Genomic DNA, 27,246 nt, shown 5'->3' with positions numbered 1-27,246 from the left:
TATATCTTTGTTCATTATAGATGAAGTATGTATTGGTTAGGCAGTGGTTGGTAAGGTCTAGGATATATTTGGGGGGTTTGTGTTTGTCCTGGATAGCTGTCAAGGCTTCTTTAATAGGTATTTGTGTGAACAGGGACACGACATCAAAACTTACAAGTAGGTCATCGGGTTGTAGGTTTTGTTTTTTAATTATTTGTATAAAGTGGAATGAATTTTGAACATATGAGGTAATAGTTTCTGTATATGGTTGAAGGTATTTGGCTAAAAATTTGGCAAGGTTTTGTAGAGGGGAGCCTATAGAACTGACTATTGGCCTGAGAGGTATTCCTTCCTTGTGTATTTTTGGAAGGCCATAGAGTTTTGGACATATGGAAGATTTTTCTCTGGGGATGATTTTTTGCTGGATTTCTTCGCTGATGGGAGAGGCCTTGATTTTAGATTTGGTGGTTTTTTCTAGGTAGGTGGTAGGATCTGTGCTTAGGAGTTTGTAGGCCGGGTTTTGTAGTAGAGTTGTCATTTTTTCTTTGTAGTCTGCTGTGTTCATCACTATTGTGGAGTTTCCTTTATCGGCTGGGAGGCCGATAAAGGCCCCTAGTCTCTTCTTCCCCCGCGGGAGCCTCTCTGGCTGCTTTGCGGCGTGGGACCCCCTGCCTCCCCCGGTGTTGCGGGCTCTTTTCTCTTCCGAAATGCCCGCAGCCAGCGAAGCGCCTCTCCGCTCGCCAAGTGCCGCTTTGCTGCTTGCCTTCCGCCTTCCTTCCCGCTGATGCAGAGCGGCTTCCGAAGCGACGCAAAGACGGGTGAAGATGGCTGGGCCACTGACAGGGACAGGCGGCGAGCACTCGGAGGGGGCACAGCCCAGAGCGAGACTTGGCCTCCGCTGCGGCTGCTTTTTGGGCTTGCGCCTCCCCCCCTCCCTGCTTGCATCTTCGCTCCATAAGACGCGGCTGATTTTTCATCCTACTTTGGGAGGAAAAAAACTGCGTCTTATGGAGCGAAAAATACGGTACATATACCCGTGGTATATTCGGGTTTCTTCCCATATAGGATTTAGAAATTTCTGGCGATGTTTTGACGAGGTCCCACTCGTCATCTTCAGGCTAGTCTTTCTGTCCTTGTTCTAGGGCGAACAAAAACCTCATTTTATCATAACTGCCCTTAACAATAGAAAATATCCAAATTTACAACTCTTTAAAAGCCCAGGAAGGAAAGAGAAAAAAATAAAAATTAAGAAAGAATAAAAGAGAAACAAAAAGAAAAAAGAAGAGCTGAAAAGAATAAGAAAACAAAAAACGCTATTCATATCATATCTTAATCCATACATAGGAGGAAGGGTTGTTATTAGAAATTTTAAAATACATTCCCTACTCAATTCATTTATTCCACTTCTTTCATTATATCAGTATGTCATTTCTACTTTAACAAATCAAAATAAATATAAATCACTATTGCTCCATTATTTTATGCAAAAAGTATCCTCCATTAAAAAAACCAGAAAAACAAAAAAGAACCAAAGTATTGATATTCTTCCCTAATCTAGATATTTTCCACTGCCATTCTTAGTATGATAATCTTCCCTAATATATAAACCCTGCTACCAATCCCGGCGTTATAATTGTCCCTAATCTATGTGTCACTGTCATATCAGTGCGATAATCTTCCCTAATTATTTTCACTGCTAAATGCAATGCCATAATCTTCCTAATCTATATATTTCCCTAAACAATATATTATCCCTAATTCTAAATGTCTTCCACTATCAAACTCAGTGATAATCTTCCCTAATCTATTGATTTTCTGTTTTTCCTATATAATGCCTAACATAATTAGTGCTAGTTATTATCCCATATTAATCCTACTCCTGTTATTGTAATTCTCCTCCCTTTTCTTTTCCCTTTCCTCCCATTTTATATATCACCATAAATTAAATAAATAAAATTAAAAAAGAGAGAAAAAGCAAAGAAGATTTTTTTAAAAAAGTAATCCAAAGATAATCATAATCATTATCAAATATCTCATCTATGTTGTGTGCAGTAATCAAAGCTATTTTCAATTTTTTCATTTATAAGCCATTAAATTTTTTTCTCTTATATAAATCTTCCATTTAATACTTTATATCACTTGCTTGTATATTTGTTTATATATATAAGCTCCCATAAAATTAAAATATAAAAAAATCCAATTCATTAAGTATACTCAATTTTTGGGTAATTTATAACTTTGTAAGAGCAAAGAAAAGAAAAAAGAAAGTGCTATTATCTTTTAATAACTTTTAAATATTCTTACATGTATTTTAATTTTAATTTTCTTAAAAACATTTTAATTCTTAAAAGTATTTAATTTCAATTTATATTATTCAATGTAATTTCAGTCAGATGAGATGGTCAAAATGTAATTTCAGTCAAATCAATCAGTTTAGTTCAGTTCAAATAATTTCATCTTGAACATTATCTTCCTTCCACGGGTTTAGCTGATCAGTCTTCCCACGGCAAGAATACTGTCTTTAAATCTATGAGAAATGTAATTTCAGTGAAATCAATCAGTCCAATTAAATCGAATCAATTCAAATCAGTTAATTCAGTTCAAATAATTTCATCTGGAATGTTAACTTCCTTAATGCATTGGCTGGTCATTCTTCTCTAGAGTTCCGTATTTAAACCAGTAGCAAACTGCTATATTTCCTCCGGCTACACGATGTCGCTAGCAATGTTCCGTCTAATTTTTTTTCGGGGTGGGCGGAAAAGTATAGTGTCTGAGCGGCAGTCCCCTTGGGACTGGGCGGCATAGAAGTACAAATAAATAAATAAATAAATAAATAAATAAATAAATAAATCAATCCCTACTTTTTTATTAAAAGAAATTAATAATAAAACAAAACAAAACTCTATTACTATTAAAACTAAAACAACCAGCAAATCCAAAAACAACTATTAATAAAAACAGGTGAGGGCTGGGGTTTTTTTTTCTCTGTTATTATTTAAGTGCTTTTACCATATGCTTTAAATCAAGAGTCACCTCTCTCTCTGTTTCTCTCTCTTTCCTGTCATTCTCTGCCTCAATCATTTTCTCATTTCTCTTTTTTCTCCCCTTTTTTCTATCATTTCTCTCTTTCTCTTCCTTCCACTCCTCTCTTGCTTTCTTCCTCTCTCTCACTCTCTCTCACTCTCTTCCTTCCTCTCTCCTCTCTCACTCTTTCTTGCTCTCACTCTCTTCCTTCCTATCTCCTCTCTCTCTCTCTTTTTCTCTCTTTCTCTCCCTTCCTTTCTTTCCTTCTCTCTTCCTTCCACTTTTTCTCTTTCTCTCTCTCTTTTCCTTCCTTCCCCTCTTCCCCTCCCTCTCTTTCTCCCTCTCTCCCTTTATATTTATCTCTTCTTTCCTCTCTTCCTCCCTTTCTCTCTCCCTCTCGTTCACTTTTCTCTCCCTTCCCTCCCTCCCTCCTTCTTTCCTCTCCTCTTTCCCTCTCTCTCTTTCCTTTCTCTCCACGTCTCTGGCTTTGCTGACCGGCACAAGGCTCAAGCCAGCTGCCCGGGAAAGCCAGGAAGGTCCTCCTGCTCCCCCCCCCAGACGAAAACACAATGGAGGTCTTCCGCCACCAGCTTGAGCCTCGCTTTCTGTGAAAGCAGCACACCTTTTAAACATGCTGCTTTCTTGCAACTCTTTCCTGGGCAGGTGGGGGGAGGAGGCCACTCCCCCCCCATGAAAGAGGTGCAGGAAAGCAGCGTGTTTAAAAGGCGCGCTGCTTTCACGGAAAGCAAAGCCGGCTTTCCTGTTCGGCACATGGCTTTCCCGCCGCTTCCCCACGAAAACACAACGGAGGATGACAGGCAGGACGAAGCAGGGTGGAGCACAGCGAGGCTCAAGCAGGCAGCTTCCCCGCTTTTCTTTCGGTGGAAGAGGAGCAGAGGGGGCGTATCGGGCGGGTGGGGGGCAGCGCCTTCTACTGATGGTGCCTCCCCCCCCGCGGGGGTGGCAGGAGGATGGGGACTGCACGCCCATGGAAAAGGGCGCGCGGGAAGGTATTTTGGGGTGCGCACGTGCTCACGCGCGCAGCCTATGGGGAACGGTGGTCGCTAGGTGATCAATTCTCCAAGTCTTCTCTATGCAGCTGTTCTGTGAATAGCATTAAATGACTCTTTGGCTGTTACTTCCTGTTGCTGTCACTTCCTGTTTTATTCTGCTGTTGTTCTTTGTTTATAGAAGAAAGGAAAGATAAGAATTCCAAAACAAAAGTTAAAAATTCCAAGTTCCAAAAGTCGAATTTCAAAGAGAACCAATTAGGTAGTTGAAAATAATCCAAATAATGGGCAATTTCACTATTTTAGAAGCTTTTGCTGAAATGCCATGTTGCACAGTTAGCTGCCTTCTTCAATCTCAGGCCATTTTAACTCCGTCCAACAACCAAGCGAGAAACAAAGGTCTAAAATCCCAATCAGGCACTCTCTGCTTACCATCATAGACAGAAAATTTCTCCTTCCCCTCAGCAAGTAAGTACTGTACCTCCAATTCTCGTCCAGATGGAATTATTCGGCTATCCTCCCTGGCAATGGGTAGTCTCTGCAGCTGTGTCGGAACAGGCATTGCTGCCTGTCCGGCTTCAGCACAGCCATTATGAGACAAGCCAGTTCGGCCAGTGGGGCATGCCGGCCCCTGCCAGGCCCCTGGCAGCATCCCAAGCGCCACTCTCCCTGCAGGAGAGATCCAGTCTGGTACAAATGGGCCAGAACCGCCAGGCAATGGAACTTGGGGACATTTCCCAGGAGAGAGGGAAATATCCCGGTGCTGCAGTCACAAGACCTCACCCCCAAAATCAGGTTCAGTAACTGTTTCATGAGGGGGGGGGATAGGTGTTCTGCGCGCAAATACACACACACACACACACACCACATTTATCCCCCGGAAGTCAACACATAATCTGACACCCCATCCTTATTTGCCTTGACTAACACAGGGACGGCGACCCTTGATTTTGCTGGTTGGATGAACCCCTCTTCAAGTTGGCATCGATATACCTCCTCAGCTCTTCCAGTTCCTTTGGGAACATGGAATACATCTTCGGCTTTGGGAGTGTCGCACCTGGTTCAAATTCTACTGTGCAGACCATTGGACAGTGAGAGGGCAGCTTGTTACATTCTTCCTCACTAAACATCCTCTCTAAGTCTCAATATCCTGTCAGGACCCTCTGGGAACGGGTCTAGGATAGTTCGCCTCCTCCTCCTCCTTCCATCTCAGACGATTGGGCTCTGCTTTTTCTCCCATACTGAAAGGTCGCTAGCTGTTAGACCCCAGCCCTTCCATCACAAAAAACTACATTCACCCCCAGCCTTTTGGTTGCATGTGATACTTTACCACCAGCCAATCAGAGCAGTGCTTACAAAAAGCTAATTTGGGAATGAAAACTCTCCTGCATGAGTGGGAGGAGGGAAAAAGAAATTGTATCCATTTCTTAGGGAGACAGGGATGAGTTTACACAATTTTAGAAAAGAGAAGAGAGGGGAGAGTGTGAGTGGGAGTGGGGACAGAGACAAGGAAAGGAAGACAAGGAAGACCAAGGATGAGCTTGCTTAAACAATTTTAGAAAAAGGAAGAAAGGAAGTGGGGGGAAGGGACCTCTTAACTCTACTTCTGCACAAGATCTTGAAATGAGGGAGAAGGTGGTGAGATTGTTCAGAGTGGAGGGAACCAGAATGGAAGGTTTGGGAAGGGTTAGAAACCCTCCATGCTAACACTAGTGGACACATAGTTTGCAAAAGGGATAAATCTCCAACTTTCCTCCTTTGCCAGAATGAGGGAGAAGGTGGTTCCCCCACAGTTTGAATGGAGTCCCATTCTCCTCCAGTCATCGTGTGAACAGAGTTCCATTCCCCCTCTCTCCCTCTGTTTGTATCAATGGCTTTTTATGAGTGTTTGCAGAAGCAATGCCTTCACTTCCATTTCTCCCCCCCCCCACTCATCAAGTTTGAACGGAGTTCCATTCTCCTCCACTCATCAAGTATGAATGGAGTTCCACTCCCTTCCTCTCTCTCTGTTTGCATCAATTGGTTTCCATGAGTGTTTGCAGAAACAATGTCTTCCATTCCATTTTCCCCACCCCCTTTCCTCTCCTCCTTTTTCACGATCTCTTCCTGAGATGTGTCCTCATGCCTGATGCAGAAGTAGAGTTAAGAGGTCCCTTCCCCGCCCTTCCAGCAAGGGAGAAAAAGCAGATCCCAATCGTCCAAGGCAGAAGTGTAGAGACCAAAGATCTGCAGCCAACAGGATGAGGCAAAGGTCCCATTCCGTTGGGGGTGGAGTGGCTTCCCCTGCCGGGACTGCTAGTTGAAGATCGGTCATTCCCCCAGGGGCCACTCCAGTGTTTCTGGTTTCCCAATGTGAATGGTTAACTTCCGGTACCCATCTTCCCATCTTGTTTGTTTGTTTGTTTGTTTGTTTGTTTGTTTGTTTGTTTGTTTGTTTGATTGATTTTTATGCCGCCCTTCTCCTTAGACTTACAACATGTTAGCAGTAGCACTTTTTCACAAAGCCAGCATATTGCCCCCACAATCCAAGTCCTCATTTTACCCATCTCAGAAGGATGGAAGGCTGAGTCAACCTTGAGCCGGTGATGAGATTTGGACCGCTGACCTACAGATCTACAGTCAGCTTCAGTGGCCTGCAGTATAGTACTCTACCTGCTGCACCACCCTGGCTCCTTATGGTGGGTGTCCACTTGTCTATCCATGGCAGGCCCAGGATGATGGCTTCTGACATTTTGGAGGCTACTTTGAACCAAATAAGTTTGCGATGTCATCCCATCCTTAACTCTACGGGCTCTGTGAGGAGAGTGGTGGGGCTTCCCCAGTCAATCCAACTGGATGGGGCTTGCTAGAGCTGTGGTGAGAATCCCCAGCTTTTCCATCACTACTTTGCTGATCAGGCACCATTACAGGCACCATAATCTTTGTGTTTATTAGGAAAGGGCAAACAACTTTACTCACCATCAAGTCGTGTTCCTAGCAATAGCAATAGCACTTAGACCTATATATTGCTTCACAGTGCTTTTCAGCCCTTTTGAAGCAGCTTACAGAGAGTAAGCATATTGCCCCCAGCAATCTGGGTCCTCATTTTACCAACCTTGAAATGATGGAAGACTGAGTCAACCTTGAGCCTACTGAGATTCAATGTGCCAAACTGCTGGCAGCCATTGATCAGCAGAAGTGGCTGAACATCTCTGTCCCCTTTTTCCCAGTGAGTTGCAGATTCCCACGTAGGCGATGCTTCGTAGTTTACAACCCCTGTTGGCTCGAAGAGTGCGGTCATTGTGGGCCTAGATGGAACTCTACAACCCAACTGCCTTTTGGCTGGTCGGTCAATAGGGGTTTTCTTTCGGCTTTTGACCACATGGTCTAGAGTAGTGATGGTGAACCTATGGCACAGCTGCTGCAGGTGGCATGCGGAGCCATATCTGCTGGCATGCGAGCCATTGCCCTAGCTCAACTCCAGCATGCATGTATGTGCCAGCCAGCTGATTTTTGGCTTGCACAGAGGCTCTGGGAGAGCATTTTTGGTTTCAAGGGGGCCTCCGGGGGGATGTGGGAGGGCGCTTTTACTCTGTTCCGGCTCCAGAGAAGCCTTTGGAGCCTGGGGAGAGTGAAACACGAGCCTACTGGGCCCACCAGAAGTTGGAAAACAGGCCGTTTCCAGCCTCTGGAGGGCCCCTGGGAGGCAGTGAAGCTGTTTTCGCCATAGTTCCCTCTAAGCTGAGCAGTGAGCAATCGCTCACTTAAAAATCATCATCAACTCAGAGTTTTCCAAACCTGCCCAGAAGCCGAGAGGGAAATTTTATTATTATTTCTGTGCCGCCCAGTCCCGAAGGGACTGCCGCTCAGACACTATACTTTTCCGCCCACCCCCCAAAAAATTAGAGGGAACACTGGTTTTCGCCCTCTGCAGGCATTGAATTATGGGTGTGGGCACTCGCACATGCGTGGTAGCATGGGCGCACGTTCTTTTGGCAGCTGAGGAAAAAAAAGGCCTAGAGCGATGATAGTGTGGAATACCAATCTTGGATTCGGCATGGGACTCCCACAATTTTACATGCCTCTTTCAATTCTGGATCCAGTGCATCTCGGAACGTGTGCACTAAGAGCTATTTGTGACAGTCCCACATCTTCACTGCTCTCTTCTAAACTCCCTTACTAGTTCTTTCATTGGGTGCCCTGCTTGCTTCAACTTTTGGATCTGTTCCTCGGCATCTGCCTGCTGGGCCTCATCGTGGAATCTGACTCTTATCAATTGGATGAAGTCATCAGGCTGTCCAGCAAACCTGGAAAACAGGGAAATCAGGGAATTATCAGGGAAATCGGCGGTTCAGGAAATTCATTAAAAAAATGGAATAAGTCAGGGGAAAAAACAAACTGGATTAAAATGTTTAAAAGTCAGGGGAAAAGTAATGTTAAAAAAAAAAAGGATTGTGCTGCCTGGCAGAGTCAAACAAAAATGAGCATAACTCTGGCAACAACTTGATTCCTCAGCTACCAATATTTCTCCACTGCTTGGCTGCTTGGTATGATGTCATCTACGACCATGCCTTAGCTAGATCGCAAATTACAGGGAAATATCAGGGAATTTCCTGGACACTCTGAGTCATCTGTGTCATTTAGCTCAGGGGCCACTTCAGCATGGAGCTTGGCCACCCATTCTGCTGCTTCTCCCTCATTCATCCCTTCAGTTATCTTGTCAATCTGCTGTCTGTCTTGTAGCAGTCCCCTTATTTGTTTGTTTGTTTGTTTGTTTAGTTAGTTAGTTAGTTAGTTAGTTAGTTAGTTAGTTATTTAGTTAGTTAGTTAGTTAGTTAGTTAGTTGAAAGGGAGCTTGCAGGTCATCAAGTTCAAACCCCTGCCTAGGCAGGAAATCCTACAGCACCCCAGCCAAATGACAGTCCAATCTCCTCTTGAAAGTGTCCAGGGTTGGGGCATTCACAACCTCCGCTGGCAGGCCGTTCCACTGGTTGATCGCTCTGACCATCAGGAAGTTCTTCGTTATTTCCATGTTGAATCTCTCCTTGGTCAGCTTCTAATCATTGTTTCTTGTCTGACCCACTGGTGCCCTGGAGAATAGTGTGCCCACCTCCTCTCTGTGGCAACCCCTCAAGTGCCTGTACACTGTTATCATGTTCACCCTGGCCCTCCTTTTCTCAAGGCTATCCATACCCAGTTCGAGCAGTCTCTCTTCATAAGGTTTTGCACCTTCTCCAGGGTTTCAATGTCCCTTTTGAAGTGTGGTGACCAGAATGGAATGCAGTACTCCAGGTGAGGTCTGACCAGGGCGTAATAGAGTGGTATTAATACCTCCCTGGTCTTGGACTGTATCCCCCTGTTGATGCAGCTTAAAATTGTGTTGGCCCTTTTAGCTGCTGCTGCACAGTGCTGGCTCATGTTTAGTTGATTATCCTCCAAGACTCCGAGATCTCTTTTACAGTCGCTACTGCTAAGTGGGGTTTCTCCCAGACTGTATGTGTGTCTAGGGTTTTTTTTTACCTATGTGTAGGACCTTGCTCTTCTCAACATTGAAAATCATTTTGTTGGTTTGGGCCCACAGCGTTAGTTTGTCAAGGTCTCTCTGTATTTTGAGCCTGTCCTCTAGGGTGTTGGCTGTCCCCGCCAGCTTGGTGTCGTCTGCAAATTTGATTAGTTCCCCTTCTATTCCCTCGTCAAGGTCATTGATGAAAATGTTGAAGAGCACAGGGCCCAGGACAGAACCCTGTGGTACCCCACTGCCTACCTTCTTCCATATGGATTTGGAGCCATTGAGGACAACACGTTGAGTGCGATTGATCAGCCAAGTGTTTATCCATCTGTATGTCTACCCCATTTTTTAAAAATTTGTGGATTAGGAGATTGTGATCTACTTTATCAAAAGCTTTGCTGAAGTCCAAGTATATGAGGTCTAGTATGTTGCGTTGGCCTACTGATTTGTTTATGGTGTTGAAAATGATATGAGATTGGTTTGGCATGATTTATTTCTGACAAACCTGCGTTGGCTGTTTGATATTATCTTGTTTGTTTCTAGGTACGGGCAAAGATGTTTTTTTATTATTTTCTCCAGTATTTTTCCAGGTATAGAGGTCAGACTGATAGGCCTGTAGTTGCCTGGGTCAGTCTTTTTAGGTTTAGGTTTAGGTTTATTGGATTTATATGCCGCCCCTCTCCGCAAACTCGGGGCGGCTCACAACAATAATAAAAAACAGTACAGTACACAATACCAAATCCAATGCCCACCCATCCGGTTCCAATTGAAATTAATAATCTCATAAAAAGCAGTATATATAAAAAACAGGCACACAGTCAATCAATCAACAAAACAACATGGGCAAGGGGGAGGTGTTTTAGTTCCCCCATGCCTGACGGCAAAGGTGGGTCTTAAGGAGTTTACGAAAGGCAGGGAGGGTGGGGGCAATCCTAATCTCAGGGGGGAGCTGGTTCCAGAGGGTCGGGGCCCCCACAGAGAAGGCTCTTCCCCTGGGTCCCGCCAGACGACATTGTTTAGTCGACGGGACCCGGAGAAGGCCAACTCTGTGGGACCTAACCGGTCGCTGGGATTCATGCGGCAGGAGGCGGTCCCGAAGATATTCTGGTCCGGTGCCATGAAGGGCTTTATAGGTCATAACCAACACTTTGAATTGTGACCGGAAACTGATCGGCAGCCAATGCAGACTGCGGAGTGTTGGAGTGATATGGGCATACTTGGAGAAGCCCATAATTGCTCTCGCAGCTGCATTCTGCACGATCTGAAGTTTCCGAACACTTTTCAAAGGTAGCCCCATGTAGAGAGCGTTACAGTAGTCGAGCCTCGAGGTGATGAGGGCATGAGTGACTGTGAGCAATGACTCCCGGTCCAAATAGGGCCGCAACTGGCGCACCAGGCGAACCTGGGCAAACGCCCCCCTCGCCACAGCTGAAAGGTATTTTTCTAATGTGAGCTGTGGATCGAGGAGGACGCCCAAGTTGCGGACCCTCTCTGAGGGGGTCAATAATTCCCCCCCCAGGGTAATGGACGGACAGATAGAATTGTCCTTGGGAGGCAAGACCCACAGCCACTCCGTCTTGTCTGGGTTGAGTTTGAGTTTGTTGACACCCATCCAGGCCCCAACAGCCTCCAGGCACCGGCACATCACTTCCACTGCTTCGTTGACTGGACATGGGGTGGAGATGTACAACTGGGTATCATCGGCATATTGATGATACCTCACCCCATGCCCTTGGATGATCTCACCCAGCGGTTTCATGTAGATATTAAATAGCAGGGGGGAGAGGACCGACCCCTGAGGCACCCCACAAGGGAGAAACCTCGGGGTCGACCTCTGACCCCCCACTAACACCGACTGCGACCGACCGGAGAGGTAGGAGGAGAACCACTGAAGAACAGTGCCTCCCACTCCCAACCCCTCCAGCCGGCGCAGAAGGATACCATGGTCGATGGTATCGAAAGCCGCTGAGAGGTCAAGGAGCACCAGGACAGAGGACAAGCCCCCGTCCCGGGCCCGCCAGAGATCATCCATCAACGCGACCAAAGCAGTTTCCGTGCTGTAGCCGGGCCTGAATCCAGACTGCTGAGGACCTAGATAATCGGCTTCATCCAAGGACCGCTGGAGTTGAAGTGCCACCACCTTCTCGACAACCTTCCCCATGAAGGGAAGGTTGGAGACTGGACGGTAGTTATTAAGCACGGCTGGGTCCAGGGAAGGCTTCTTGAGGAGGGGGCGCACAACCGCCTCCTTATAAAGTGGCGGAAAGGACCCCCTCCCCAAGGAGGCGTTGACAATCTCCTGGACCCAGCTCCGTGTCACCCCTCGACTGGCTGAAACCAGCCAAGAGGGACACGGATCCAGTAAACAGGTGGCGGAACTCACAGCTCCAATGGCCTTGTCCACTTCATCAGGTGTCACCAAGTCAAACTCCTCCCAGACAGATGGACAAAGACGTTTAGCCCCAGTCACCTCGACTGACTCATTGTCAGTCGACTCTGTTTCACAATTGGAGTCGAGGTCCGCTCGGATCCGGGCGATTTTATCAGCGAAAAATGTGTTAAAATCCTCGGCACTACTCTGCAAGGGCTCCCCAACTCCCCTCTGATTAAGAAGGGAGCGGGTTACCCTAAACAGAGCGGCCGGGCGGGATTCCGCTGATGCAATCAAGGCGGCATGATACGCGCATCTTGCCGCCTTGAGTGCCACTTTGTAAGTCTTAATATGAGCTCTTACAAGTGTTCGATCGGATTCGGACTTACTCTTCCTCCATCGCTTCTCCAGACGTCTCTTCTGGCGCTTCAACACCCGGAGCTCCTCGTTGAACCATGGAGTTCTACGGGGTCTAGTGCCGCGGAGAGGTCGCAACGGCGCAATCCGGTCAAGAGCCTCCCCTGCAGCCTTGTTCCAGGCCTCAGCAAGAGACTCTGCCGAACTGTGGACAAGTGTATCTGGAATAACCCCAAGCGCCATCTGGAAGCCTTCTCGATCCATCAGGCGTCTGGGGCGGAACCTCCTAATTGGTTCCGCCTCCCTGCGGGGAAGGATTGGAGCCAGGAAGTTAAGCCGCAGTAGGAAATGATCTGACCACGACAAAGGCAGCACTTCTAAGCCCCTTAATCTCAGATCATTACTCAGTTGCTCAGAGAGGAATATCATATCGGGTGCGTGCCCACCCTCGTGAGTCGGACCCTGAACTACTTGAGTCAGGTCCATGGCTGTCATGGTGGCCATGAACTCCTGTGCCAGTCCAGAGGAACCGCCGAGCGACGGCAGATTGAAGTCCCCCAGGACGATAAGTCCGGGGAACTCCACCGCCAGCCCGGCCACCTCCTCGAGCAGCACAGGCAGGGCTGTTGACACGCAGCTGGGAGGCAGGTACGTGAGTAACAAGCCCACCTGAACCCCTAAGTCCAACTTCACCAGGAGGGACTCGCAACCCGCAACCTCTGGAGCAATGAGCCTACGCAGGCCAAGACTCTCCCTGGCTATAATAGCCACTCCTCCCCCCCTTCCCTGGGGTCGAGGTTGGTGCCATACCCGAAACCCAGCTGGGCAAATTTCAGAGAGAGGAACTCCTCCCTCCGGGCCCAGCCAGGTTTCGGTCACACAAGCCAGGTCGGCCTCCTCATCCAGGATCGGATCCCGGATGAGGAGAGCTTTATTTACCACCGACCTGGCATTGAGTAGCAACAACTTGAGCCCAGGGCCAGAATTACACTCATCACCAGTGCTTTGAGTTAAGCTCATGGAGCCTGAAGAAGGGATCGCTACTAAGCAGCGATTCCTCCTTCCCCTGGAACGGCTAGCTCCATGGCTTCCGCCATACCTGCCTCTCCCCAGCAAGACTGGGATATTTTGACCCTCTGCCACCCCAGAGATAAGTGTCCCCTCCCCTCCTGCCCCTCCAGCGTCAGGTGTGCCAAAAATTCCATTCATGTCATATTCATTCATTCCATACATATTATAATCCCTCCCACCCACTCCATTCCATCTATCACTCCCCTCCCATTCATTTTCATTCACAGTATTCCATTCATTCCAATAATTACTAAAATAGTCCCATTCATTCATGCCATCACTACCATCCTCCCATCCACTTAAAAATCCCCACAATAATTTAATTAAAAAGAGTTAATATAAAACTAATAGTTCATATTATTAAAATATTAATTATTAAAAATATAGATAAATATAAGTAATAAAAATAAATATATAGGTAGAAGATATTTCAACTGGTCAGTTAATTAATCAATTAAGCCAAGTTCATATAGATATCATCCAGTCCAAAAAGGTGAGTCTGAGGGATGTATGATGTTATTAGTAGGACAAACAGTCCTGAATATAAACTCTGTCCTCTGTCGTCCCAGGTTTTCTCTTTGCCACTGTCGTTGTTATCAGCTTTCTCACCTCCACGACACCCCCGGTCTCTCATGGGTCGCCCCAAATGTCTACCAGTACCTCTGCTGTTATTTGAGAGGTATCTCTGTATCCCCTGGTCTTCAGTTATAGCATCCAGCAGCCACAAGGTTTTCATACTGTCAATTTCAATCTGGCAGTTTCTTTCTCACAATCTCCTTGTTCATTATAATGGCAGACCCTCCTTCTTCCAGGCACTCCAGCACCGAGTATGTCCACCGCAAAGCCCTCCGACGTCAAGCGTGCCCACCATGTAACCACTCGACGTCCAGCGTCTATCCGGTAGATCCCGTTGTTTTTGGGAACGTCCTGCTGTTGTGGGGGACGTTTTCCTCCATCTACTTTCCTCCTCGGCCCGTGCACAGTCGGCCCAGCATGCTTGCCCTGAACATTCACACACTCGCTCGCTCCTTCTCAGTCCCTCTCCACCTCTCCTTTTCCACCTCTGTCCGTGTCAGTATGAGTCAATGCTGGGCGGCAACCCCCACTCTTCTTATCTCTGCCAGCCCCCGGGTTGAGCCTCAATGTAATTGCAACAATACAGCTCACCCCACTGCAGAATGCTCTTAAAAAGTGTGGATTCAGGGCAGAATCAAACCAGCTCGGTCACAATCGCCATTTTCCAAGCCCCAGCTGATCGGGGCTCCCAGCTTTCTCACAGCAGGAAATAAAGAGAAAAGCACTGCCGAGACACAAGGTAACACGATCCTCCGAAACGGGGGAGTCTAATCCTTCTGAACTATCTGTTGTTTTTCAAAATTAACTGAAAAATTTCCCTATATTTGATCTTAATGCCGTAGTCCAGCGGAGCAGCAGTCTCTTCCCTCCCTCCTGCTACTCAACCGGAACCTTTTCTGTGGATGAGGACTACGTCAGCTCATTTCCAGTCTTCCGGTAAGTCTCCAGTGGTCCAGGATTTTTGGTAGATGAGGAGAAGTGGTTCCTCTATGGTGTCTGCCAGTTCTTTTAGGACTCTGGGGTGAAGTCCATCTGGTCCTGGTGATTTGTACTCATTGAGTTCCCACAGATAGTCCCTTATTGTGTTTTTATCTGTTGAGTTCAATTCCGTGGCTGTTTATTGTAGTTGAGTTGCAGGTTGGTTGGTTGGTGGTTCCTTTTGTGTGAAGACTGATGCAAAGTAGGCGTTGACCAGCTGTGCTTTATCTCTGTTGTCTGTGATTTCATTACCGTCTTCGTTTTTTAGTATAGTGACTGTATCCTTGATTTTCTTCTTGTTGCTTATGTGATGGAAGAAGCTTTTTTTATTCTCATTGACTTTCATTGCAAGATATTGTTCGTGTTGGGCCTTTGCTGTTCTTATTTTTTGTTTGCAGGTTCTGGCTGCTTGCTGAAATTCCACCTTGGTTATGTATCCTTTCAATTTTTTGTATTTGGCTTTTTTTCTTTTATGTTGTCTGCAAGGTCTTTGTTTAGCCATGCTGGTTTTGTTTTAATTTTCCTGTTTTTCTTTTTTATGGGGATTGTATTTGTCAACCTTCACTATGCTTTGCTATGCTGCTGCAATCTTTCGCTTGGTTGTCATAGAGTACAGGGTGGGTTAGAAAAGAAGGGGGGTTGGGAAGAGTGCAGGAGGAGAGTTAAGTTTTGTTTTCCTAAGTACCAAGAGGAGACCGTTAGAGTGACATGAGGGCCAACATGTGCCACCTGATGAATATGGACAATGAGGATTGGGCATAATCCCAAAAGGGGGTGGAAAAGGGGTTTTGATATATGCTTGTATCGCGCCATTTTCTCAGACTTTTCTTTTCTTTCGATGCTTCTAGTTCTGATTTTGATAAATTAACTTTTGAACTTTTATAAAAAGGACTCTGAGTTTTATTTTGTCTGAATTCTGACTGGCAGCTTGACAGTATTGTTTTGGCCATCTATGATTGTGTTTTTTAGGGTCTCCCAGGCTTCCTGTGTGGGTTTACTCTTTAGAAGTTCCTTCCATGGGATTTTTTCCTGGTTCGCTCTGAGCCTGTTGAAGTCCGCTTTTCTGAAGTCTGGGACCATAGTAGTATTGGGTCGGGGCCGCCACAGAGAAGGCTTTTCCCCTGGGTCCCGCCAAACAACATTGTTTAGTCAACGGGACCCGGAGAAGGCCAACTCTGTGGGATCTAACTGTTCGCTGGGATTTGTGCAGCAGAAGGCAGTCCTGTATATATTCTGGTCCGATGCCACGAAGGGCTTTATAGGTCATAACCAACACTTTGAATTATGACTGGAAACTGATCAGCAACCAATGTAGACTGCATAGTGTTGGTGTAACATGGGCATACCTAGGGAAGCCCATGATTGCTCTCGCAGCTGCATTCTGCACGATCTGAAGTTTCCAAACACTCTTCAAAGGTAGCCCCATGTAGAGAGCGTTACAGTAGTCGAGCCTCGAAGTGATGAGGGCATGAGTGACTGTGAGCAGTGACTCCCTGTCCAAATAGGGCTGCAACTGGTGCACCAGGCGAACCTGGGCAAGACGCCCAAGTTGCGGACCCTCTCTGAGGGGGGTCAATGATTCCCCCCTCAGGGTGATGGACGGACAGATGGAATTGTCCCTGGGAGGCAAAACCCACAGCCACTCCATCTTATCAGAGTTGAGTTTGAATCTGTTGACACCCATCCAGACCCCAACAACCTCCAGGCACCGGCACATCACATCCACTGCTTCATTGACTGGACATGGGGTGGAGATGTACAACCGGTTATCATCCGCATAAAGATGATACCTCACCCCATGTCCTTGGATGATCTTGCCCAATGGTTTCATGTAGATATTAAATAGCAGGGGGGAGATGACTGATCCCTGAGGCACCCCACAAGGGAGAGACCTAGAGGTTGACCTCTGACCCCCCCCCCCACTAACACCGACTGCGACCGACCGTAGATTTAGGAGGAGAACCACTGAAGAACAGTGCCTCCCACTCCCAATCCCTCCAGCCGGCGCAGAAGGATACCATGGTCGATGGTATCGAAAGCCGCTGAGAGGTCAAGAGAGGTCGAGAAGCACCAGGACAAAGGATAAACCCCTGTCCCGGGCCCGCCAGAGATCATCTATCAACGCGACCAAAGCAGTTTCCACGCTGTAGCCAGGCCTGAATCCTGACTGCTGAGGGCCTAGAGATTATGTGCTTATTGCATATTTCTGTTAGTTGGCTTGTAAAGAGGTTGTCCATTGTATCGGTTTGGTTTGGTGCCTGTAGTGTACTCCAATTTTAGTGTGGCACTTTTTCCCTTTTTTATATGATTTCTAGGGGGTTATCTTCTTTCGTTGGATATAGCTCTGTGGCAGTGTAGTAGTCTTTTATGTATACAGCGATCCCTCGATTTTCGCGATCTCGAACTTCGCGAAATGCTATATCGCGATTTTTCCCACCCGATGATGTCACTCTCTTCCTTCCTTTCTCATCTTTCTTTCTCTCTTTCTCTATCTTGCTTCTTCCTCTCTCACACTCTCTTCCTCCCTCTCTCATCTCTTTCTTTCCTTCTCTCTCTTTCTCTATCTCTCCCCCTCTTGCTGGCGGGCGGCGGGTGGGCAGGCGAGCGGGGGCATCAGCGAGGAGCCGGGGTTTCCCCTTTGCGTGGGCGGCGGGGAAACCCCGATCTTCGTCTGCTCGCTGCTGCTGCAGCAGCAGCGAGCAGACGAAGATCGGGGTTTCCCCGCCGCCCACGCAAAGGGGAAAGCCCGATTCGGCTCCTCGCTGCTGCTGCGGCCGCCCAGCAGCTGATCTGCTCAGCGGCAGCAGCGAGGAGCCGAATCGGGGTTTCCCCGCCACCCACGCAAAGGGGAAAGCCCGATTCGGCTCCTCGCTACTGCCGCCGAGCAGATCAGCTGCTGGGCGGCCGCAGCAGCAGCGAGCAGACGAAGATCCGGGTTTCCCCGCCGCCCATGCAAACTCCACCATCTGCGCATGCGCGACCATGGAAAAAGGGCGCACATGCGCAGATGGTGTTTTTACTTCCGCAACCCTACATCGCGAAAAATCGATTATCGCGAGGGGTCTTGGAACGGAACCCTCGCAATAATCGAGGGATCACTGTGCAACTCCACCTCCTTTTTTGTTTGACCTGTTTTTCTTGAAGAGATTGTAGCCCTTTATCTGCTTGTTACAGTCGTGTTTCGTCCCACCAGGTTTCTGTTATTCCAATTAGATTGTATTCACCCTCGTGCATTAATAATTCTAGTTCGTCCTGCTTGTTACCCAGGCTTTGTGCATTTGTGTACAGGCATTTAAGGTGTTTGTGTTTGATTCTGGATGGACATTTTTTATCCTCTGATTTAATTGTAGGCTTGATTTGTTCCTCTTCCTTATTTTGTTCACTATTTAGTCTTATAGTTTGGTCACCCGCCTCTCTTGGATCTAGTTTAAAGCCCTCCTGATAAGTTGGGCTAGTCGATTTCGTAGGAGGTTCTCCCCAGCTGTGGTGAGGTGTAGCCTGTCTCTTGCTAGAAGCCCTTCTTGAAGGTATTGCAGGCCGTGGTCGAGGAAACCAAAGTTATTTTGGCGACACCATCTCCTTAGCCAGTAGTTTATTTGTGGGATTTTGCATTCTTTGGCCGGGTGTCATCCTCTTATGGGTAGAATGGAGGAAAAAACAACCTGTGCCCCTGTCTTCTTGACTGTGTTGCCCAAGTGGTCATAGTCTTGCATTATTTGATTCATGTCTTTCCCTGTGTCGTTTGTTCCCGCATGGATCAATAGTAGGGGGTAGTAGTCAGTGGGCTTTAATATTTTGGTAAGATTTTGCGTTACGTCAGAGATTTTAGCTTCAGGGAGGGAGCATACCTCTCTGGATTGATTGTCCAGCCTGCAGGCGGCAGATTCAGTTCCCCTGAGAATTGAGTCTCCAATTACCAGCACTCTCCTTTTCTTTTTGGTTGGGCTGGGGAGGGGAGGGATAGCTTTCTTTGTAGAGGCATTTGGTCGTGCTGTGTTTTTGTGCTTGGTTCTTGGTGATTCCTTGTCTGGTGATTGTTGGTTTTCTTGTGCCAGGAGTATTGTATATTTGTTGCTTGTAGGCATTGGGGTTGGGAGGAGGTGGGTTGGAGTTGGTAGTGGTTTTGGGTTGGTTGTTTTTTTTCTTCTTTGGGTGACATATGTCCAGCCATTTACTACCTCAGGGGAGGGGTTACTTCTGTTTTGCTCCTCGAAGGTGTTGGTTCTGTTGGGAGTATGTTGGTCTTTCTCAGTTGGATATTGGTGTTTCAGTGTTTTTAGGTTTTTCTCTTAAGTTTTCTATTTTTCCTCAAGTAGTTGGATTAGTTTGCATTTGTTGCAAGTATAGTTTAGGTGATTTGAAGGTAGGAGTGTATAGGAAGGACCTGACTCCATGGTTAGCTGCAGACTGTGCTCAATGTATACATTGAGCAAAGTCTGCAGCTAACTATGGAGTCAAGACCTACCTTGTCTTTATAAGTGGTGAGTTTGTCTTCCATGTCTACTCTCTCTGTGCGTGGTTCGTTGTTCGTGTGTAAGGTAGGTGCAGGATGAGTGTGGGAGAGTAGAGTGTTGGAAGTTTTGCCTATGGTTTCTTAGGCTTTTTTGTTGAGAGTGGAGGTATTTTGTGAGAGCGTGGGAGAGTAGTGGGGAGTTATATCCTGGTTGGGAGGGACTGAGTGTCCAGTTAAGTCCAGTGATGTTCAGATGAGTGCTCTTTATGTATTATTGTTATGGTGAGTTATGTTCTTGTTTTTGTTGATTTGTTTGTTGCTTGTTTTTTCTTTAAAAAAACAATTGTTAGTTGTTCTTTTTTGTGTTATTTCTTGTTCCTTTCTTTAGGGGGAAACGTGATCTTGTTGACAGGAGGCGCTGGTGAGCTCCGGTAGAATATTGCAGACATTGGGGGTATCTGGCTGGCTTTGCTGGGTCTTTTTTACTTGTTAACTATTGGTTAAATGAGATTATGTGATCTCTTAGTGTCCTTTTGGGGCCACGTGGTCTGTTTGCCTGTGATGGCAGCTTCTTTTTTTAGGGAGCACGTGGTCTGGGTCTGGGTTGGTTGGGGGGGTATCCCTTTCCCTAAGGGTGGCTTAGTTGGATTTGAACTTCTTTTTCCACCGGCTGTTAGGTAGGGGTGTGGTTTTGGTTTTGGTGGGATCTGTGCTTCTACTGCTGTGGTCGGGGGCTTTTGGCTGACTCTTCTGGGCTCGTCTTGTTCTGCTGTCTTCCGGGACTTCTGGGTGGCTCAGCTGGAGTTCGGGGGCTTTCCGTGGTGTTAAGGGCTATGTGTTGGCTCTGCCAGGCTATGGGTCCGTTTCACTGATGTTTCGGGCTATTGGGATGTAGCTGATGGGATCCAGGCTCTTCTTCTCTCTTCGGAAGTTGCATGTGGCTCAGCTGGGCTTTTGGCCCCTTCTGGAATCATCGGAGGTTTCGGGATGGCTCGAACAGCTCTGGGCGACCTAAAGGAGGGCGCTAAAGGAGGGCTCCTTCGTCAACTGGGCTTCGGTGGGGTGCATCTGGGGCTGAGGAGAGGTCACTGTGGGAGGCTCTGGAGAGTCTGCCTGGTGTTGGGTGCTGCGGGGGAATTAGCTGGGCTTCGGGTTACTTGGGCGGTCGCTGAAAGTTTCCAAAGGGCTGGGGGGGAATCCGCCTCGCGTTGGGTGTTTCAGGGAGAAATCAGCTGGGCGTCGGGGGATTTTTCTCTTCCCCGACTGGCCTCAACTGCTTGAACTGTCTCCCCTGCCTCTTGAGCTGTTCAAAACTAGCGGCTCCCTCCTTCCCTTCCCACTGTGACCATCTCTTTCCTGTCTGCTTACCCGCTGCCGCTCCTGATGGTTTCAAGAGTCCCTCAGCTTCTTAGCAGCCTCTTTTCTCAGCGTTGTCCTCTGGTGTTGGGAGGTTGCGGTGAGTTTGGTGTTGGTTGCAGTCACCACATGGAGTCTGGTGCTTGGCGCTTCTCCTCGGCTCATTACAATCTCCAGCTGCAGGTCTCAGTCTGTTGTTTTGATTTCGTTTTTGCTGATATTAGTCCCTGTTTGTTTCCTGCTAATTGGCTAGCTCTAGCTCTGGGATTTTTTAACTTTTTTCCTATCTCATTCTCCTGTGATGTGGTTACACGTCTGCACTTGTCGCCATCTTGAAGAAATCCTCATCCGCCATCTTGAAGAAAAAAACCCAAATATTCATTGGTATAGGCTCACACTCAATGTAGAAAATAGGACAGCTTCTTTGGGTTGCCATCAAGCGTGGCATGGAATCAAGTTACAGCCTCCTGGGCTCATGGGGCGGCAGCTAGCTCAGGTATGGTCGGTGGGGCGACAGTCTGCTGGGGGATCAACTACACCCCCTCCCCGCTGCCTCTGTTAGCCTAGGCCTTATGAGGCCCCATCCCGCCCACTTGCGAACCTGCTATCACGGGGCAGCTGTGCTGCTCCCATCCATGGTGCAATGTTTGGCTGAAGATGGTAGCCCGGGGTCCACTGGCACTACACCCATCCCACTCCGGGGAGAAAAGCCATCCTTGTGAGGCTTGCCATGGTGGTGTGGCTTCCAGGCCTGGCCGGGGGAGGGGGAGCTGCTGGTAGTGCTCCCCCCAGCTTTTAACGTTGGGGACTCCCCAGGGTGGGCTGATAAGATGGCTTTGTAGAAGGGTAATGGATTTTCCAAGTAGGCTTCACCCCAGTGGGGAGGTCCCCGAGGGTTTCACTTGCTGGTGTGTGTAAGGAGAGGTATCTTTGCTCAATTGAGGGCCTGGTGCCTCTCTGGGAAGGAGAACTTTGGCTGGGTCAAATTCCATATAGGGGTCTCAAGCTGTGACTGGGGGCTTGTCCATCTTATATTTAGGCATTCAACCTGGTCAGGGAGATCCATCAACCATTGACTGCATAACAGTGGCTGGGATCCCTCGCCTTCAGAGTAGTTTGTGAGAATGATTTCTTGTTGCCTCCATTCCTGAGCCGAGAGTAGGGTTAAATATCAGGGTTTCAGATAGCATCCAAACTTAAATCCAAGTCAAAGTATTCCTCAAAGCTCCAATTTATTGTGGGAGCCATTCTGGCACCTATAGTAGGAAACTCCAATCTGACGCTTTCAAAGTTTCCCACCCAGTTGAAAGTTCACATACCTTGCCCCCACCCCCAAAGTTGTCACGTTGCCCACTTAGGTTGTACCAGCGTGGCAACTTCCCCTTCTGCCCAGGTGGTGGACAAAGGATGACCTTGAACCTCTTGAAAGAATGTTTTGTGGCTGCATCTGCCCTCTTGTGAAAATCACCCCTCCCAAATTCCCATAAACATCAGGCCTTCTACTGACAGTGTGGTGAGCCATTAATTTTTACAACTTCTATGCTGGCTCAATACCGAGAGTGCACTGACTAGGGGACCATTGGACTGCAACTGCTGCCAGATACCGTTGGTATGTTTAATAATTCAGATCATTCCATTTATATTTTTATCAATCCTTTTACTATTCTTTTTTTTAAATTCAGTATATTATAGTGTAAAAAAAAGGAAATGGCTTCTGAATTATGTTCTTTTTTTCACAAATTATAAGAATTAGAATCAAAACAGGGCTGGAAGGAACCTTGGAGGTGTTCTTGTCCAGTCCCCTATACCTGTGGTATAGGGAGCTGAAGTTCTGTTGACAACACCAGTTTTTAAGCCAGTAGTTTGTTTCTAAAATCCTTTGCTCCCTCATTGGATGTTTGTCTTTTGTTGGAAACATAGATGAAAATGCCACTTCTGCTAATTCTTCAAGTTTCTTCTCTAGCTGTTTGTTATCTTTTGTTATTGTATTCAGATTCATTGTTTTGTCATTGGTCCCTACATGTAGGAGACGATAGGGGTAGTAATCCATGGGGTTGATTATTTTAGTAAGGTACTCATTACATGTTTGATTTTTGCTCCAAAGATACCACCCTAGATTGTCTGCATGGCCTGCAGACTATAGTTTCTGTTCCCCTAAGAATTGAATCTCCTATCACCAATATTTGCCTTTTCACCTGTAGGGAAGTCTGGAATGCCTTTCTTCTTATTGCTGGATTTGTGCCCCCTTTTTAGAAACTTATTGATGAAATGCTTTTTTGTGAGTGTCTGTAAATTTTCTTTCAGGAGGAGGCTATGAAAGTGATAGTTGAGTTTCAGATGGGCTTCATTGGAGTGGGCTATAGTAGTATAGTATAGTATTTTTATCAGACTTGCTCTTTAGGTAAATATTTAGGCTCATTTTTTACAGAAGCAGTTTGTGCCCTATTTTATTCGATTTGGGTATATTATGTCTATAAATTTGTATGAAAGGAAAAAGAAATGCTATAATATGAATGGTATAAAAATAATTCAAATATTCAAATGTCAAAAGAATCAACTTAGGATACCCTCCAAATTATTTTATACCATATACAGAGAAGGAAAGAGGGTCTGCGGAGAGGGGCGGCATACAAAACTAATAAATGAAATGAAATAAATGATAATTAGTCCTATTCTGTTTCCATAATTTATATAATCTACTTTCAATTACTTGTTTATTTTTTCCCTTGTTGCAGTAAAAGAAAATCTAAGAAGGGCAATTAAATACTTTTTGATTTTACAATACAGCTTTGGCGTGGACATACCCAGTGGAAGAAAACTTTGAAAATTAGAGAAGAAGAAATGGTATTTCTTGGCATGGTAAATCTTTAAATGTCTTTTTATTTGAATAATAATAAAATTTAACTCTTTGATTAATATAAAATTAGTGTTAAAAAAGTATACTATGCAAGACAGTTGTTAAGAGCAAATCTTTATGCAAAAAAAGACAACATGTTGATACTGGAAATTTCTGAGCCAGAAAATAGAATGGCAGTACTGTAATGGATCTGGCAAGGTTCTTGGCCAATCTGGCTTAAAAAAACAATTTACATATGATGTGTCCTTATTTATATAATAAATCATCTACATGTGAATTCACATAGGCTTCCTTAAAAGCCATAACAAAATAGCTGACAACATTTTATTTCAAAGGGTTTAGGACATTTTGCCTCCGCCAGTTGGATGAAGCTCTTTCTTCTGCAGCAGCAGATCGGCCGCTGCCTTCTCTCCCTCGCCCAAAGGCCCCTAGCTCTTCACCCCAGCCCTTTCGCCACAAAAATCCACATTCAGCCACAGCCTTTTGGCCACATGGGACACTTCGCCACCATCCAATCAGAACGGTTGTTACAAAATGCTACTTTTGGAAGGAAAGAATGGGACAGTTTTCTCATTCATACACACAAACACCAGTTGAATGATAGAGATGGAAGGGGCCTCAGTGGCCATCTAGTCTGACCCCCCTTCTCATTCAGGAGACTTGCAGAATGATAGAGATGGAAGGGGCCTCAGTGGCCATCTAGTCTGACCCCTCTTCTCATTCAGGAGACTTGCAGAATGATAGAGATGGAAGGGGCCTCAGTGGCCATCTAGTCTGACCCCTCTTCTCATTCAGAAGACTTGCAGAATGATAGAGATGGAAGGGGCCTCAGTGGCCATCTAATCTGACCCCTCTTCTCATTCAGAAGACTTGCAGAATGATAGAGAGGGAAGGGGCCTCAGTGGTCATATAGTCTTACCCCTCTCCTCATTCAGGAGACTTGCAGAATGATAGAGAGGGAAGGGGCCTCAGTGGCCATCTAGTCTGACCCGTTTTTCTCATTCAGGAGACTTGCAGAATGATGGAGATGGAAGGGGCCTCAGTGGCCATCTTGTCTGACCCCCATTCTCATTCAGGAGACTTACAGAATGATAGAGAGGGAAGGGACCTCAGTGGCCATCTAGTATTAACCCCAGCTCAAACAGGAGAATTGAGGGGACCGCAGAGGCCATCTAGTCTGACCTCCAGCTCAAGCAGAATGAAACAGAATGATAGAGATGGAGGGGACCTCAGAGGCCATCTAGTCTGACCCCCAGCTGAAGCAGGAGAATGAAATAGAATGATGGAGAGAGAGGAGACCTCAGAGACCATCTAGTCCAACCCTCTTCGTTACAGGAGAATTGGTCTTCTGGTCAAATTCTTGGGCTGCTAAATTGGCTGGTGGAACTCCTTACCTCACAACAAGCTAATCCTTTAAAAGCTAATTTGGGAACCCAATCAGAGCAGTCCTCTCAAAAGAGGTTTGGGAGAGACTTCTAGGTAGCAAAGGACAGAAGTGAAGGCTGGTTGCTGTCTGGGGCCCCTTTATGACCTGCTCCTCATAGTAATCTTTGGAATTTTTACGATGCGTGGAGCATTTATGACAAAAGAAAGTGTCAAGAGAGGCCCCAGATGTGGGTGTAGAGGGCCACCCCCGCCCTCCACCCATACACATTTAACAAGAGTTGGAAGGGACCTTGGTGGTCATCTAGTCCCACCCTGTCCTTCCACCCATACACATTTGACAAATTCTGACCTGCTAAATTGGCAGGGGGAACACACTGCAACATGGTCCTCTCTCAAACTCCCTTTGCATTTCTCTCTCTCTCTCTCCCTCTCTCTCTCTCCAGGGTCCCTTCCAACACTTGTTAATTTGTTTGGGAATCTGTAGATGTCACTGACTTGAGAAGGGGGTTGGACTACATGACCTCTGTGGTCTGTTCCATCTGTCTGATTCTGTAGAAATCTGCTTGAGAAGGGGGTTGGACTAGATGATCTCTATGGTTCTAGATGACCTCCTTAAGGTCCCATCCAATTCTGTAAGGGTCACCTGCTTGAGAAGGGGGTTGGACTAGATGCCCTCTAGTTTGTTTTGTCATAACCGCTTGTTCCCTTTGCGTCATGTAGTCCAACCCCCTTCTCAAGCAGGTGACCCTTACAGAATTGGATGGGACCTTAAGGAGGTCATCTAGAATCATAGAGATCATGTAGTCCAACCCCCTTCTCAAGCAGATTTCTACAGAATCAGCCAGATGGAACGGACCACAGAGGTCATCTAGTCCAACCCCCTTCTCAAGTCAGTGACATCTACAGATTCCCAAACAAATTAACAAGTGTTGGAAGGGATCCTGGAGAGAGGGAGAGAGAGAGAGAAAGAGAGAGAGGGAGAGAGAGAGAAATGCAAAGGGAGTTTGAGAGAGGACCATGTTGCAAATGTGTTCCCCGGGCCAATTTAGCAGGTCAGAATTTGTCAAATGTGTATGGGCGAAAGGATAGGGTGGGACTGGATGACCACCAAGGTCCCTTCCAACTCTTGTTAAATGTGTATGGGTGGAGGGTGGGGGTGGCCCCCTACCCCCACGTCTGTGGCCTCCAAATTTTTGCCTCTCTTGACACTTGACCGGAAGACCAATTCTCCTGCTTGCCAAGAGGGTTGGACTAGATGGTCTCTGAGGTTTCCTCCCTCTCTATCATTCTGTAAGTCTCCTGAATGAGAAGTTGGGTCAGACTAGATGGCCACTGAGGCCCCTTCCATCTGTGGCGGCCCCGGCCCTCTGGAATCAGCTCCCTCCAGAGATCAGAATTGCCCCCACTCTCCTCGCCTTTCGTAAGCTCCTTAAAACCCACTTCTGTCGTCAGGCATGGGGGAATTGAGATATTCCTTCCCCCTAGGCCTATACAATTTATGCATGGTATGTTTGTGTGTATGTTTGGTTTTTAATAAGGTTTTTTTTAGTTATTTTAAATATTTTAAATATATGACAAATTTTAGTTGTTTGTCATATGCTGTTTTTATTATTGTTAGTCGCCTTGAGTCTACGGAGAGGGGCGGCATACAAATCTAGTAAGTAAGTAAGTAAGTAAGTAAGTAAGTAAGTAAGTAAGTAAGTAAGTAATAAATAAATAATAAATAAATAAGAAAACACCTAACCCCATTTCTCTTCTGCTTTTCTTAATGCTGTGGTGCTGCATTGTTTTCTGGCCCTTTTGAAGAAGATCTGGATGCAGCTTCTTTTGTGTGAAATGGGGAGATTGCTGAGGATCTGGTCTGTGTGGGTAGGTTTGTGGTAGACACAGGTTTCCAGTTCCCTTTTGTCCAGTTTTGCTGAATGGGAATCTTCTGTCCATTTCGTCTCCATGTGTGATTTGATCCTGAGAGGTATGTTGTTGAGTAGGTGGTGTATTTCTTTAACTTGGGACCACTTGATGATGATGAAGATGTCATTGATGTAGCGTGTCCAGAATTTTAGTTAAATTGTGGATAGGGCTTTGAGTTTTTGCATGACTACTTCTGCTATTTGGCCTGAAATAAGTAATCCCACGGTGGGCCTTGAACTTGCTTATAGATTTTCCCATTGAAGTATGTGTTGAAAGGCATAGGTCCAGAAGTGTTATGATGCTTTCTGTGCACATGGGGTATTATGTGGCAGCGTCATCTTTGTGGGTATGGTGTTAGTGAGTAGATGGAGTATGGTTTGTTTATCCAAACCATACTCGATGTTTAGCCAAACCGTATTCAATGTGATT

At 46.5% G+C, this 27,246-nt stretch overlaps 1 protein-coding gene across 5 annotated transcripts in view; it reads left to right on the top strand.

The window, feature by feature from the left end:
- Positions 1 to 27,246, top strand: part of IQCA1 (IQ motif containing with AAA domain 1) — a 464,058-nt gene that overhangs the window by 104,337 nt on the left and 332,475 nt on the right. For all 5 annotated transcript variants that reach the window (XR_011557328.1, XM_070732268.1, XM_070732270.1 and 2 more), the window contains one exon: positions 23,451 to 23,522. Coding sequence is in view for 4 of the 5 variants with exons in the window: in XM_070732268.1 (XP_070588369.1) it covers positions 23,451 to 23,522 (72 nt within the window). In the remaining variant the exon portion in view is untranslated. The remainder of the gene's footprint in view (positions 1 to 23,450; positions 23,523 to 27,246) is intronic.

This window comes from Erythrolamprus reginae, chromosome 1 (genome assembly GCF_031021105.1).
Source record: "Erythrolamprus reginae isolate rEryReg1 chromosome 1, rEryReg1.hap1, whole genome shotgun sequence".
Classification (NCBI taxonomy): domain Eukaryota; kingdom Metazoa; phylum Chordata; class Lepidosauria; order Squamata; family Dipsadidae; genus Erythrolamprus; species Erythrolamprus reginae.
Note: the sequence above shows the minus strand (reverse complement) of the source record. Positions and strands in the feature narration are given on the sequence as shown.